A 15,832-nucleotide genomic window follows, 5' to 3' on the forward strand; every position below is an offset into this window, starting at 1 on the left:
GCTTGGGAAATTCCATGGGCAGGGGAGACCGGCAGGGTACAGTCCATGGGGTTGTAAAGAGTCAGACATGACTTAGCAACTAAACAGCTGAATGCAAAGACATTAGGAGCAGTCTCCACAAGTTCTTAGCAGTTCAGTCTCCACAGTTCCACTCAGTTCTTAGCAATCTGAGTGATGCTTCCTGCTGGAACACAGGGTCTTCTGGGCACAAAATGGGGTGGCTCTGATTAGCTTTGTCTGGAAGGGAAATGTCAAGGGGAAGGTTAGCACTCTGCCCAAGGGTGCTGAGGATGGTGGATAGGTGTGGCCTAACCCCCAGGGCTGACTGGTCTGACCAGATGATCTATCTAAGCCCTAAAGCAGGTGAAGACCTGTCAATAGGAAAAACTCTTTGAGTTGAAAATGATGATGAGATTGTTCCCCAACCTTCTCCTGGGAGGCTCAGCCTACTAATTCTTGTTAGAAGGCCCTGCTTCTTGAGCCATTTGGGGGAAGAAGCCAGAGATTCACAGATCATCTAACTGAATCCTCCCCATTGTTCAAGGCTCAGCTCAAAACTGACTTCTTTCAAACCTGGTACAACTTTCATGGGACCTTTTTTCTCCTGTGAATTCAGTGCAACCCATATACTGATTGTTCCATGCTTAATACTGACCATGGTCATATTTTTCTACAAACATTTTACTTGTTAGATTTACCTGCCCAGCTGGACTGCATGCTTTCCAGGGCAGCAGTGCTTCATGGAAAGAGCCCATGGGCTTTAGAGTCAGAGACCTGGATCCTTAGTCCTCACTGAGATGAGGAGTACCTAACATCCCGAGGTTTAGGGAAAGCCACAGGAGCTTTGTGGGGCAAGGGCACTACTCTGTCAGGTAGCTTCTGCCGGGGCTTGGGTCCTCCCACCCAGGGTGCTGGAGCCCACGGAGCAGGCTCAGGGAAGGCCTCACAGCCCCCAGTCCTGCAGCACATTCCTTCTCCTCATGTGTTGTGACAGGCTAAGATTACTGGCAAACGCACAGTGACGGCATCCTGTCTGTCTCAGGAACTGAAGCCGCCTTCATCTCATTTGTGCCCTCATTTTCTCCTCCTTGTCATCTCCTTTCCCTTCACCACAGCGCTGACATGAAGGCATGCGTGCTAAATCACTTCAGTCGTGTCCGACTCTTTGTGACCCTATGGACAGTAGCTCACCAGGCTCCTGTCCGTGGGGATTCTGCAGGCAAGAATACTGGAGTGGGTTGCCATGCTCTCCTCTAGGGAATCTTCGTGACCCAGGGATCGAACCCGAGCCTCTTACATCTTCTGCGCTGGCAGGCTGGCTCTCTACCACTAGCACCACTGACATGAAAGGACACGCCAATTCTCTAGGACTCCCTGCAGAAAACTACCATTTTCATGTCCCTGCTTTGGAAAGCATCGCATACACTGGAACTGAAATAAACTTAGGTCAGCACAACTTCCAAACAAACTGTTTCATTACCAAAATTCTCACCAGACTTGTTTAACTGTAAATAACAGTAATATCCTTTTTGCACACACACACATATTTTTTAAGTGCCTTCCTGCTCCTTGCAAAGTCATAACAATAAGTATTCTTCTAGAGGACAACTGAATAGCTGCCTAGTCTTTGATTATACAGGTACATCATAGCTTGCCTAACCAAAATACACGGTCAAAAATTTCTGCTTGAGGCTTCCCTGGTGCCTTAGTGGTAAAGAATCTGCCTCCCAGTGCAGGAGACATGGGTTTGATCCAAGAAGGTCCCACACGCCTCAGGGCAACTAAGCCCATGAGGCACAACTATTGAGCCTGTGCTCCAGAACCTGTGCTCCGCAACAAGAGAATCCACTGTAGTGAGAAGCCTGTACACCACAGCTAGAGAGTAGACCCCGCTCTCTGCAACTAGAGAAAAGCCGCTGTAGCCATGAAGACCTAGTGTAACCAAAAATCAATAAAATTACTTTCAAAAAAATTTCTGCTCAAGATATATATATATATATATATTAGTATTTTAACTATTTTAAATGACTATCCTTACACACACATAATTATTTCCATAGCATAAAACCTGAATCTGGCATTGATTGGCCAAAAACACTTTTATAGTTTTTGATGCTTATTGTTTTACAAAAATCCAGGAATGTCCCACTATTTTACATGACCACCAGTGGATGTTAACATTTCTAGTTCCCTCTGATCTCAGGAAATGAGTCCTCACACGGTCTTTTGATGGTGGTGGTGGTTAGTGGTAGTGCCTTTATGTTGCTTTTAACTTTTGAAGAAATCTTTTTGGTCCTCGCTGATAGCATCCCATATATACCAAGGGAACCAGGGGCTAAGTTCTTAACTGAAGAGAGGACGAGAGGACACTCCTGCTGGCCATCTGTGCGTATCTTCTAAACACAGGGCCCTCAGCCAGAGTTCAGGGCCTGGGCCCGGCCCCCGAATACAGCTGCAAGCACAAATCTTCAAGCCCTGCAAACCGAGATCTAGCCTGCTGTCTGCTTCGGTGCACACTTGCCAAGTGAATGAGGAGGTTTATTATAGTCACAGCTTCTCCAAAGTACAAGGAAAATAATTAGAAATAGGGCAGTTTCTGGAGTGAAGAATGTTTATTACCAACAAAAACAAAAAACAAAAACCCAATCATCTGCCTTACCTTATTTTTCTAAGGGTTTAGCTTTTCCAAACCTGAGATTTCCCTCACCAGGTAAACAAAGGAAAGATATATTTCCATTAACAGTGTGAGGGGAGGAAGCGCTTGCTGCGTCATGCTTACATCTACCACAGAACAGAAACCTACTGCAAGAGGCAGCAGACAAGGACAGGAGTCTCTGGAGAACGGATCCGGACAGCGCAGGCATGTAACTATGTAGCTTATAGTTGTGTAGCTTGGAGCCCGTTACCCAAACCCTATAATCCATAAATAATAATGAAGGTGTCCCTCTCTCACTTTAGGAAAATAACTTGAAAATTAAGCTGCACACATAGATGCAGGGGAGCTCTGCCACCGGTGATGTTAATCAGCTTGGAATCCACAAAGGATTCCCTACATCCCCAATCCATTTTTCTGACTCCATCTGAATTTTAGTACCTTCACTGCATTGTTGAGTTTTTAAGGGAAAAACTCTCTGTTAAGTGTTTTAGAATCATAAACATCAGAATTAAAAAGATGCTGCAAATATCTACGCCCTCTAATTTTAAAAATAAAGACACTGTACCTTAGAGGTGTTAGAAATGACAGAACCCAAGACTGTGGAAATCATGACTTAATTCCATTTCCTCTGAATTCCTATTATAGCTTTGTTTTTGTATTATTTATATATAGCTGTCTTTTGTTTATTTTGGGTGAAATTTTACAGAAACACAGAGCTAGCTTTTTCATACACGTAGATGTCATTTAGATATTAGGAGACAACACAGCTGAATCCTGGAGTTGAATGGATTTTAAGTATTTTCTAGTATAATTACCTTCACATATGAGGTGACCAAAGACCTCAGAGGTTTTAATGTATAGTTCAGTTCAGTTCAGTCGCTCAGTCATGTCCGACTCTGTGATCCCATGAATCGCAGCACGCCAGGCCTCCCTGTCCATCACCAACTCCTGGAGTTCACTCAGACTCATGTCCATTGAGTCAGTGATGCCATCTAGCCATCTCATCCTCTGTCATCCTGTTCTCCTCCTGCCCTCAATCCTTCCCAGCATCAGGGTCTTTTCCAATGAGTCAACTCTTCACATCAGGTGGCCAAAGTGTTGGAGTTTCAGCTTTAGCATCAGTCCTTCTAATGAACACCCAGGACTGATCTCCTTCAGAATGGACTGGTTGGATCTCCTTGCAGTCCAAGGGACTCTCAAGAGTCTTCTCCAACACCACAGTTCAAAAGCATCAATTCTTTGGTGCTCAGCTTTCTTCACAGTCCAACTCTCACATCCATACCTGACTACTGGAAAAACCATAGCCTTAACTAGACAGACCTTTGTTGGCAAAGTAATGTCTCTGCTTTTGAATATGCTATCTAGGTTGGTCATAACTTTCCTTCCAAGGAGCAAGTGTCTTTTAATTTCATGGCTGCAATCACCATCTGCAGTGATTTTGGAGCCCCAAAAAATAAAGTCTGACACTGTTTCCACTGTTTCCCCATCTATTTCCCATGAAGTGATAGGACCAGATGCCATGATCTTCGTTTTCTGAATGTTGAGCTTTAAGCCAACTTTTTCACTCTCCACTTTCACTTTCATCAAGAGGCTTTTTAGTTTCTCTTCATTTTCTGCCATAAGGGTGGTGTCATCTGCATATCTGAGGTTATTGATATTTCTCCCGGCAATCTTGATTCCAGCTTGTGCTTCTTCCGGCCCAGTGTGTCTCATGATGTACTCTGCATAGAAGTTAAATAAGCAGGGTGACAATATACAGCCTTGATGTACTCCTTTTCCTATTTGGAACCAGTCTGTTGTTCCATGTCCAGTTCTAACTGTTGCTTCCTGACCTGCATACAGGTTTCTCAAGAGGCAGGTCAGGTGGTCTGGTATTCCCATCTCTTTCAGAATTTTCCACAGTTTATTGTGATCCACACAGTCAAAGGCTTTGGCATAGTCAATAAAGCAGAAATAGATGTTTTTCTGGAACTCTCTTGCTTTTTCCATGAGCCAGCAGATGTTGGCAATTTGATCTCTGGTTCCTCTGCCTTTTCTAAAACCAGCTTGAACATCAGGAAGTTCACAGTTCACATATTGCTGAAGCCTGGCTTGGAGAATTTTGAGCATGATTTTACTAGTGTGTGAAATGAGTGCAATTGTGCAGTAGTTTGAGCATTCTTTGGCATTGCCTTTCTTTGGGATTGGAATGAAAACTGACCTTTTTCAGTCCTGTGGCCACTGCTGAGTTTTCCAAATTTGCTGGCATAGTGAGTGCAGCACTTGCACAGCATCATCTTTCAGGATTTGAAATAGCTCAACTGGAATTCCATCACCTCCACTAGCTTTGTTCGTAGTGATGCTTTCTAAGGCCCACTTGACTTCACATTCCAAGATGTCTGTCTCTAGGTGAGTGATATAAGGCCACCCAATTAGGGGAGCATGGGGTGGCATAAAGTTGGTCACCACTGAACACACATGCCAGTATTACATAATTCCTGGTTCAAGGGTCTTTCTACTATATCACACTGGATTTTCTATATTATAGTCAGGTACAGCACTAGATATTTTTAATTTATAAAAATTTTGGATGTTACAAAATACCAATTCATGACTCATCAGTGTCAAAGGCTGTGCACTATGGCCCTCCTATTTTTACTAACTTAAGAGTAATTTTCCTCTCAAAGTCCAGTAGGTCCATTGATCTCAAAATGTAAGACAAAAAGACCACAGCCCTGGCCCCTTACAGTGGAAGATGAACTAAGTGCTGAACAGCCAAGTAATGCTGAGGACATAGACACCCCTGTCTCTGACGATTAGGTGGAACTTGCTCTTCTCTGCTCCTTCCTTCTGCTGCTGGCCACGTGTGAGAGTCTTTCTGGCCAGGCTGCACTGACTGAGACTGTGGTGCCCTTAGCTCATGCGTCTGAGGGTGAACACCCTAAACCAAAGCCTCCTGGACTCCCATCCGTTGGTGATAACAGGTTAGCATCCCTCTCTGCCCCGCTCTGTGAGACGTAATCCACATCCCTCTTTGAATGTGTTTGCTCATGGATAAAATGGCAGCATTCACTCTAGCCCTGCAGTCATACAGTCTATGACTTACGGGATTGTTATGTCGATAACAGTTCAAACCAGTCCATCCTAAAGGAAATTGGTCCTGAATATTCATTGGAACGACTGATGCTGACGCTGAAATTCCAATGCTTTGGCCACCTGCCGCAAAGAACTGACCCAGTAGAAAACACCCTGATGCTGGGAAAGACTGAAGGTGGGAGGAGAAGGGGACGACAGAGGATGAGATGGCTGGATGGCATCACCGACTCGATGGACTGAGTTTGAGCAAGCTCCGGGAGTTGGTGATGGACAGGGAAGCCTAGCGTGCTGCAGTCCATGGGGTCGCAAAGAGTTGGACATGACTGACTGAACTGAACCATGTTAATAAAGGGGAAAGAAGGGGTGAACCCAGGTGGCCTCTTGATATACGGCATTTAAGTCCTGATCCTTCTTTCTCTGCCTCTCTCTAGCCAAGCCAGGCAGGCTGTAGGAGTGGAGTCACATACTTGAGTGGGTGGGAGAATGTTTGAGTGAAAAGAAAGGCATGATCCCCAGAAACAACTGGAAGGGCCGGGGAGTGACAGGCAAAAGTCAGAAAAAGCAGAGATGCTCAGGAACAAAGAAGGAATGACTCAGCCTCATATGAGATAAAACACTCTTAAGGCACAGGCTCACCCCTAGATTTTATCCTTCCAGATCAAATGTTCGGGAAGTCACATCCATGCTGGAGGAAATGCTGTCAGTAAGTACTTTGATGCTTTATTGCACTGACTTGGGGCAGCTCTGTAACAAAGGTTTGCTGTGGTCCACCCAAAGAATGGAACAGTCAGCTATTAAAAACCCCTCTGGAAGACTTGTCCAAAGATGCCTCCTCCTGCCCAGCAGTGAGGCGCACGTATAAACCTGAAACCACTGACTGGAGTTGGACTTACAAACCTTTCTTTCAAACTGTTACCAAGCTCAACCAGACTCTGTCTACCTCCTCATCCTATGATTCAGATCCCAAGATGGTACAGTTCTACAGGGAACCCTCCACATTTGTGGTCTGTTTATTTATTATGACAATTTTCTGGCAGGTATCAAGAACAGGTTTTGAAGAAAGAGCAGCAAAAGGACGAGAATCGGGGCAGCCTATTCCAAACTGACATAAACACCCATTATGGGCAAAGAGAACACTGAGTTTAAGTGTATGTTACCTATGCTCGCATGAACAACAATAGATGGGGTGATGTCACGATAGCTCTAGTTAGGGTCCCTAGATCTTACACTATTTTTATCAAGATGACAACCTTAAACAAGTAAAACTACTAACAAAATGTGAGACCCCGTAAGAACAAAAGTCCAGGTTCCAGCACTGGGTGACCTACAGAAATTCTATTTTTAGTCTGGAAAACCTCTAGGATGCAATAAACTCCCTCCCAGGCTCGCTAGGGGCTTGAAGAGAGCTCTGGCAAGCGTCAGAATTAACAATAACCTTAATAAAAAGGGGGAGACTCAATCCAAACCCGAAACACTGCTAACCGCAGAGTTCATACATATGACACAAATCTGGAGCATTTCAGAAGGTCTGATGACCTGGATCACCAGTGAGGATAAGACAAGAGTTCCCACCTGTGCTTCCAAGTAGGTCACACTGAATGACTGCTTGTAGCAACAAAATGTTAGTGATCTCTCCTCACTCTCAAAACTGGACTATATTTTTAGTGTTCTCTTTCAGGTTTATTGAGGTCTAATTTACACAGAGTAAGTTTCACCTGTTTAGAGAGCAATTCTGTGGGTTAGAAAAAAACTTACAAAATTTGTGGCCACCATCACAATCAAGATATAAAAATGGTTTCATCACCCCCAAAATTCCCCTGTGTGCCCCTTTATAATCAACCTCTAACCCTAGCTTCTAATTAAAAAAAAAAAACAGACTGTATTATAATTTAAATTTCAACACTGTTTAGACTTCGCCTTAACTATTACAAGACATTACCCCCAGCACACACACTCCTAGATTTGAACATTCTCAAATTATGATGTGTCTTATAATCAATGGCATTTTACCATTATAACTGAGAAAAAAATTTTTTTAGGAGTATATAAAATAATGATGTGCCTTAAGAAAATCAATGAAGTATAATATTAAGTTTTCACTGAATACTTACTGTGTGTTAAGCATCCTACTGGGCACTAAAAGTACAAATATGAACAACATGGACCATAAAGAACGATCACTCAAGAGGAGAGAGAAAAACAGTTATAATGTGGTCCTGTCTGTAACACAGGGCTATCCACTCACGGGGACTAAATAAAATTACCCACCCTTCTTTCAGACAAAATTCTGCCCCAGTTCATATTGTTTCATGTTCACAGGCAATGAGGAGGGAAGAAGGACCATTCAGTTCCACTCTGCTCATTCCAGGAATGAGTTACTGCCACACCATCTGACAGATCTGGGAACAATCCAGTGATTTCTTCCCTAATTCGCTGCTGTGGTAGAGGAGGCTCTTCCTAGTGTGCGACAGCTGCACGCCTTTTATGACCACGTCAAAAGACAAGTCACTCCAAATAGCTGCTCAATCTGGGGGAGGCAGATACTCTGAAGCTTTCACACACATGCCTCAAAGTCCCCAGATTCTCCCCTGGACACATTTTAAAGCAGAAGGAAGAGAAGAAAAGTCAGCGTCCTTACCTGGTTCTTGAAAGTGCTCTTCATTTGATAGCGTTCTAGACAAGATAAGTATTAATGCTTCTTTAAACTGGTCAAAATGCACCTGAAAATAAACCATTCAAAATCAATTAAAAATCTTTTCCATAGCCTTAAGGAAGCAAACCCATGTACAAGGTTCCAGAACCATTTGTTAGCATCCTGACAGCCTTGAAGGGGGTCCTAGAACCTGTTTTTGTTCCCGCTTCTTCTTTTCTCTAAAGCACTCAAGGGAAAATGGGATGATCATTTTACACACCAGTGTCACCAACACCAATATCAACGTTTGTTCAACCCTGAGGGGGAAAATTGCACAGCAAAATCCTCTTTATAAACTCAGAAGAAGGTAGGTTTTGAACTCAGTTCCTTTTATTTTTCTGAACAAGACCAGAAAAGAAAGATGTTAGGTTAGACACTAGAAAAAATTTTCCAAGTAAATGACCCTTTTTAACAATGTGCCAAAAACGCTTTCATCTCTTAAGATATTCTACAAGAGAGTAAACTACCTTTCAAGGATGACTTGAAATACAGTCTTGCCTCAGGCAAGTAGATGATATTTGTCTCCCAAGGCCCCTAATTCTATAAACAAGTAGAAATCAATAGCATACACATAGGATAAAAGAACCTTGGGAAGCATGCTCCCGAATTCTTAAAAATACAATTACCTTGACTGAAGTAGGACGGAACCTGAGTTTTACTCAAGTAAATCCTCAGAATTGGTTATTGAAGCTTTACCTAGTGTTTTGTGAGCACAGTTTTGCAAATACCCTTATCAGTTTCCTTGGCACATAAGGGAGAGCCCCTCTTCTCTCGGTGTGGTCCACAACGGGGACTGCTGGTATCATTCGGAACTTTCATTATTAAAAAGAAAAAAGGCGGGAGGTTTGAACAATGCTTGAAAAAAAAACAAACTCAGAACTGGGATATTAAAGGAGTAAAATGGTTTTCTTTATAGCCAAGTATATTATTCTATAACTTAAATTCACATGATCTCACCATGGGGCAGAAGCAAGAGATGGTATTTCTTCCCACCATAATTATAGTTTAATAACATGGTACCTATTTATACAGAAGCCCATATGTAAATACAAAGTTGATAAATTCATAATGTGTGCTGCTGTGGGTCTCTTTGGGACATCATTACAAAACATTGCCTAGGAGTTTAAATATAGGTGACAGATAAAAACCACTTCTGAATTAAATGTGGAAAAGCGGCAAACCTCATTAGTTATCTAAACAATAAAGGAAACAAATCATATGTCTTATTCATGCAAATCAATGCAAAGGAGAGGAATCCACTGAGATTCATGTGTCATAAAACTGTATATGCTTGCAATTCACCACGCTCCCCCAAAGGACATGTGATTTCTCTACCACATTCATTTTGATTACTTGAAATTGCTTTCTAAATCATATTCCTTTAGATCACACAGACTAAAAGTCGGCATATTTATGGAGCCAGAGCAGAAGTCCATTAAGGAAGGGCGGGCATCTGCTAAGGAGCCAGTGAAGGATTAAAAGATCATAGAATTATAAACTGTGCTCATTAGGTTTCATAGCTGACAAATCACAGAAATACCGGGGAGAGGAAAGAGGGCCAGCTTTTGCCAGTGGCAGCTGTGCTTCAGGCACTGAGGCATCCAGCCTCGGTTAGCCAGGGGCAAGACCATCTTCCCAACCAGCCAGCTCACAGACATCTCATACCCAAGCCCCTCCTACTCAGGGCATCTCCCACACTGGCATCTACTACTTCCTACCAGGATCATGCCTTCCTCTCAGGGTAGGCAGGAGAAGGGTGAGGAGCGAAGGCTCTATATGCTGGAGCCAGCTGGCCAGAGGTTCTGACTCTGGCTCAGCCACTCACCTGCTTCTGTGAAATGGCTCAATTACTAAACCTCTCCAAGCTTTAATCTGCTCCTCTTGAAAAGTGGGGCTATGGAACAACTAATTTTTATGATTCATTCAGCATATTTATTGGGCCACTGCTATGTGCCAGGCCCTATCCTAGGCCCTGGTGATAGAGCCTCCATATTCTCAGGAATGGTCACAGGGAGTCAGGCAGGTACTTTGCCAAAAGCATTGCATGTATTTTATGTTATGTTTGCTACCACCTCCCTCATAACAGCTTTAGGGAGATAAAATGAGAGTTATATAAAGTGGCTCAAACTTCCTAACACTTGTGCAGTTGAGTTCAGTCACTTAGTCGTGTCCAACTCTTTGCAACCCCATGGACTGCAGCACACCAGGCTTCACTGTCCATCACCAACTTCCAGAGCTTGCTAGGTACTCAGTAAGCTAGCCACTACCAATAGGCAGTAATGGGGTGACTATTTTCACCACTTTCACAGAGAAATGGCCAAGCAAAGTGACTGACCATGAGAGTGACCCAGCCAACCAAGTGCAGGGTGGGGTGAGAGCAGGAGATCTGGGAGCCTGCCTCCCCCAGGATCTGTGCAGCTGCCCAGCACCAGAAAAGCAGATCTGGTCTGCTGTGTTCGGGGACCCCAACTCCTTGATTCTACTCTCTCTTAGGGAATCAGTAGGCATGACCGAATGAAACTGGAGTCCCTCGTTGCCACAGTTAGTTAATGAGCTGAAGAGAAGGAGGCTCCTGTTTCAAAAGGGTGGTTCCTGATTTGAGACTTTCACATCCTTTATACCTGATTCTGTGGGCCTCCGCTGGGTCTTCTCAAGGTGGCAGTTTTGATAGAAGTCATTGGAAAGAACCCTTCAGAATTTTGTCCTAATATAGTTCAACCCAGTGAGGACTAGCCACTCAGATGACTCAGGGGTCTCTGTATCTCAAATTTACTCCCCCAACCCCCACTGCTAAATGGGAAAGAGATTCAGTTACTAGAAAGTTATATTAATGCAAGTCCTGGGGGCACTATTGTAGGTTCATTCTCTCCTGGACATTTAGCCAGCTGACTCTCACAATATCCAGGACAGACAGGCCCCTATAAGTGTGTTATTAGTCTGTTTGACAGTGTCCCATAAGTCCCTTCTGTTCTCTATGCCTGTTTTTTGCTCCTGCGATTAGATGAATTTTACTGCCCTATCTCAAGGCAGGCATCCTTCCGCTAAATTGAAAGGAGAGAGGCTCAGAGAAGGCATGTCCTATCCCAAGGCTGCTCGTCTTGAAGTGACAGAGTACCAGGAGAACTCAGACCTTCTGCCAGGACTCATCAAAGTCCAGCCCCTGCCCGTCCCAGCGCCCCCTTCACTCCTGGTCTGACCTCTCAGGGAGATCCCTCTGTTGGTCCAGGTCACATCCTCAACTTTACACAATGTCACCAGGTGTAGAGCCGGACACTGAGGCTTCAGGACACGAAGCCTGTCCTTAAGGACACGAAGGCAAGAGTATACATAACCTCTGCCCTCAAGTGGTTTACCAGCTACAGTCCAGATTCTAGAGGGTGGGAGGGGGGACGAGGGAAGAAAGTCGATTAGCAACTACAAGGCTGAAACTGGCAAACGTTTTGAAACACAAAAAAATGAAAAGAAAAAATAATTCCACTGTGTATGTGCGTGATTTTATATATATATATAAATATATATATTATCTATCTATCTCACAACTTCTTTATCCATGGACATCTAGGTTACTTCCATGTCCTGGCTATCGTAAACAGTGCTGCAGTGAACACTGGGGTACACGTGTCTTCTTGAATTACGGTTTTCTCAGGGTATATGCCCAGTGGTGGGATTGCTGGGTCATACAGTAGTTTTATTCCTAGTTTTTTAAGGGATCTCCAGCCATAATCATGGCTGTTATCAACTTACATCCCCACCCAGAGTGCAAAAGTGTTCCCTTTTTATTCAACCATAAAAAGGAACAAATGTGAATCAGTTGAACTGAGGTGGATGAACCTAGAGCCTATTATACAGAATGAAGTTAGAAAGAGAAAAACAAATATCATATATTAACACACATATGTGGAATCTAGAAAAATGGTACCGATGAACCTATTTGCAGGGCAGGAATAGAGATGCAGACATAGAGAACAGACTTGGAGACATAGTTGGGGGGCAAGAGGCTGGGACGAATTGAGAAAGCAACATTGACAGATATACTGTGTAAAATGGCTAGCGTGAAGCTGCTATACCACACTAGGAGCCCAGCCTGGCACCTTGTGATGACCTAGAGGTGTGGGATGGAAGGGTGGAGGGAGGCTCAAGAGGAAGCGGATAGACACGTAGCTATGACTGATTCATGTTGCTGTATGGCAGAAACCAACACAACACTGTAAAGCAATTATCCTCCAGCTAAAAAAACAAACAAATAAACAATCAGCAGCTCTTAAAAAAAAAAAAAAAGCTGGTAGGGGGCTCTGATAAAAGAGTAGGTCCTAGTAGGCCAACAGGGAAAAGAAGGACAGTTTTTTGACATCTGACTTCTCCAAGATATTCACAGGCAGAATTTAAAAGTTTCCAAAATGGACTTAGGATGTATTAAATCAGCTACATTTTAGAAGGAAAAAAGTTTATAAAAGACTAAACATGATTATTAACTCAGGGGTTCTTCATAGTCCAACATGGTCTACCTGGATAACCTCTTCTTCCTCCACAAGAAGAACCTACAGATCTAAAACAAGTCCCTGGCAGGCTGATTAAACAACTGGAACAGCTGTAAGTCTTAAATTGATCTTTATTTTCCTTCTTGTGAGGACAGAGACATTGGACCCTCTGCCTTAAACAGCAGTAAATTCCACATCTTTCAAGAGAATTCTCTAATAGAGGCAGGTGACTGCTATTTTTCATCTGCACTCATGATTACTGATGGGGTGGAAAAGCCCCTCCGGGCACAACTCAGAACCAAAAAACGTGAATAAACGCCCTCTATTGTGAAGAAATGCGCATCCAAGGGCTCACTCAGTTCAGTCCCTGAAATTTTTAAGTACCATTTTTATCCTCCCAGGGAGCTTTACTATTGTGTTCTGTTAAAATTTAGAAGTCTTCAGAAATATTCAATGTAATTCAATCTCAAACGGTAACCAGCTTTGGTAGCCATGCATACCTTGGTAGGTACCCCCTCATTTGAATAATAACTGCTGCCATTCATTTTATAAGCATCCCTATGCCTTGTATGCCTCAAAGGGCAGTTTGCAGCAATGGGAAAATTACCTGACTGACTAAAAACACCATGACATTCAAACTAAATTAACAGGAAGACTAGTCAAGTCTGATATTTTCTGTCATGTGTCACCAATGCTTAATAGAAATTTACTTCATCTTTCTTCCTCCCCAAATTTCATAGGAATGCTTTTTGAGAAACACAATTTGCCTCTCTGAAAAAAAGAATTTAAGCATGGCATAATAAACAGATGCTATTTCAAACCACACACACAAAACCCTGCAACAGGAAACAGAAGGAGGAACTTAAATTGCATGAAATCGTCTCGTGCAATCATGGAGACCAGATGCACACAGGGTTCCCCATGTGAGCAGGCAGCACTTCAAACAGACCCGAGATGAGAGGGCTTAAGCCAGATTCAACATAGTGCACTTACTGGACCAAAGGCCTACGTAACTCTCATCACACGTAGGAGATTTACATCTATTAATACGAGGAGGAATCAAAGAAAGGACTCTCAAAACGTTAAATGTTAGCTGAAATGGGTATAGAAATACGGACTCACCAGAAGGTTGATGTAGAGGAAAAAACCATTGACAACATTATGCAAAGAGAAATGACACAGAAGAACAGAGAGACCTGGTTTCGTAATGAAAGATTCAGTTACAAAATATTTTCTCCTAAATACAGCATTTGGGTTATTGCAGCTTAAAAGTCATTTACTGAAAACAACGTGGAAAGAGGCCAAGGCCATTTTCAAAGGTGGGTTTGTAAAACCTAAAGCAACCATATAAAGTTGTACTCCAAGACAGTTCCAAGGAGTTCTGCCTACAGATGGAAATAGATACAAGCCACCGCCACTCAAGAGAGTTGCTAGCGATTCCATTCTCCACTTGAATGAGCTTTCTCAGAAAACCATTCCTGGGAAATCATCATATATTAAAAACCTACTCTCAGTGTGTAAGGGATAGAGGAGGAGAGTGTACAGAGAGACACAGGACACAGTAGTTATCTACTTGCCTGGCTCCAAAATCAGCTTCTGACACACACAATCTAAGGCAACTTCATCACAATCTAATAAGGAGGATATTATTTTCTCCATTATACAGATGAAGAAACTGAGGCTCAAAGTATTTAAGATAACAGGTATACATGGCTAAAAAGCAGCAGGAATCAGTACCTGAATTCAGGTCTGATTCAAAGACTGCTTCTACAGCATATGGTCTCCATGTGGTAGGTGTGAGGGTGAGGGGTGGGAGGTGGAGGTCATGAGAGGTGGAAGGTGAGGGGTGGGAGGTGGGGGGTGAGGGCAAGTTGCAGGGGATGGAGAAAGAGATCCATATCTGTATATGTGCAGTCTGAGGAGAGATGCATTCAAACTCAGGGACTGGAAAATCTGGGTTCCCATCTCAGCGCTGCTTCAAATGAGTTGCCTGACCTTGGACAAGTCATCATCTTTTTTCCAAGTTCTGGGTTCTAGGTTTCTCTGTCATACAGATGGACACTGAAGTGTAAAATCTGTGCTGGACACTGAAGAACTTTCAGTCCCCTCCATCCAAACAAGAAGCTACTCATAAAAGTATAAATGGAATACTGTAGAAACCTAATGACCATTCCAGATCATATCACTATTTTCTCTGGTGAGACTGACGGCCATTACTGAAACAGAGTAGGTAGGAAAGAACAGCTCTTCAGCACTTGCTCCTGCCTTTTGTTGAGAATGGAAGGTCCTTCCAACGGGCTTCCCTTTGCTCTTACTTTATCAGATTACTGCCTTGCGAGGGTCACAGTACGCAATACCAAAGGCTATTTTGCAGTGAGGTTGATAAGAAAGTATTAATAAAGAAAAGTAGCAAGTCTTGTAATCTCTTAATCAAGTCTTCTTGTCTATAAATGTGAATTATAGATCCTTAGGAGTTCAAATCAACCCCAGATGACATGGTTGTAAAGGAATGGAGTGATGGTTTACATAAAGTCGCAAGACCAAAATAGAACCAGAAAATATCCCTCAGAAGTACAAATTACCACCACCAGAAAGTACTGCCGTACTTCTGATCCACTTTTCAAATGGTTAAAATGTGTATTGTTCCTGCTGTTCACTCACTAAGTTGTGTCTGACTTTTTGCAACCCCATGGACTGCAGCATGCCAAGCTCCTCCATCCTTCACTATCTCCTGGAGTTTGCTCAAATTCATGTCTGTTGAGTCGGTGATGCTATCTAACCATCTCATCCTCTGCCGCCCCAGTGAAAGAAATCTTAAAAAGCTCAATGAAGCAAACCAGCAGATCAACATATAAAATTAAACATGATGTTTATAAAAGAACTCCAGGCACTTGAAAATGAAAAGTGGGGAAACTGGGTGGAATTATACAT

General features: G+C 43.0%; 1 protein-coding gene across 9 annotated transcripts in view; it reads right to left on the minus strand.

The window, feature by feature from the left end:
* NIN (ninein) overlaps positions 1-15,832 on the minus strand; it is a 107,670-nt gene that overhangs the window by 78,457 nt on the left and 13,381 nt on the right. For all 9 annotated transcript variants that reach the window (XR_009739109.1, XM_061430952.1, XM_061430949.1 and 6 more), the window contains one exon: positions 8,370-8,451. Coding sequence is in view for 8 of the 9 variants with exons in the window: in XM_061430952.1 (XP_061286936.1) it covers positions 8,370-8,451 (82 nt within the window). In the remaining variant the exon portion in view is untranslated. The remainder of the gene's footprint in view (positions 1-8,369; positions 8,452-15,832) is intronic.

The sequence above is a fragment of the Bos javanicus genome, chromosome 10 (genome assembly GCF_032452875.1).
Source record: "Bos javanicus breed banteng chromosome 10, ARS-OSU_banteng_1.0, whole genome shotgun sequence".
NCBI lineage: Eukaryota > Metazoa > Chordata > Mammalia > Artiodactyla > Bovidae > Bos > Bos javanicus.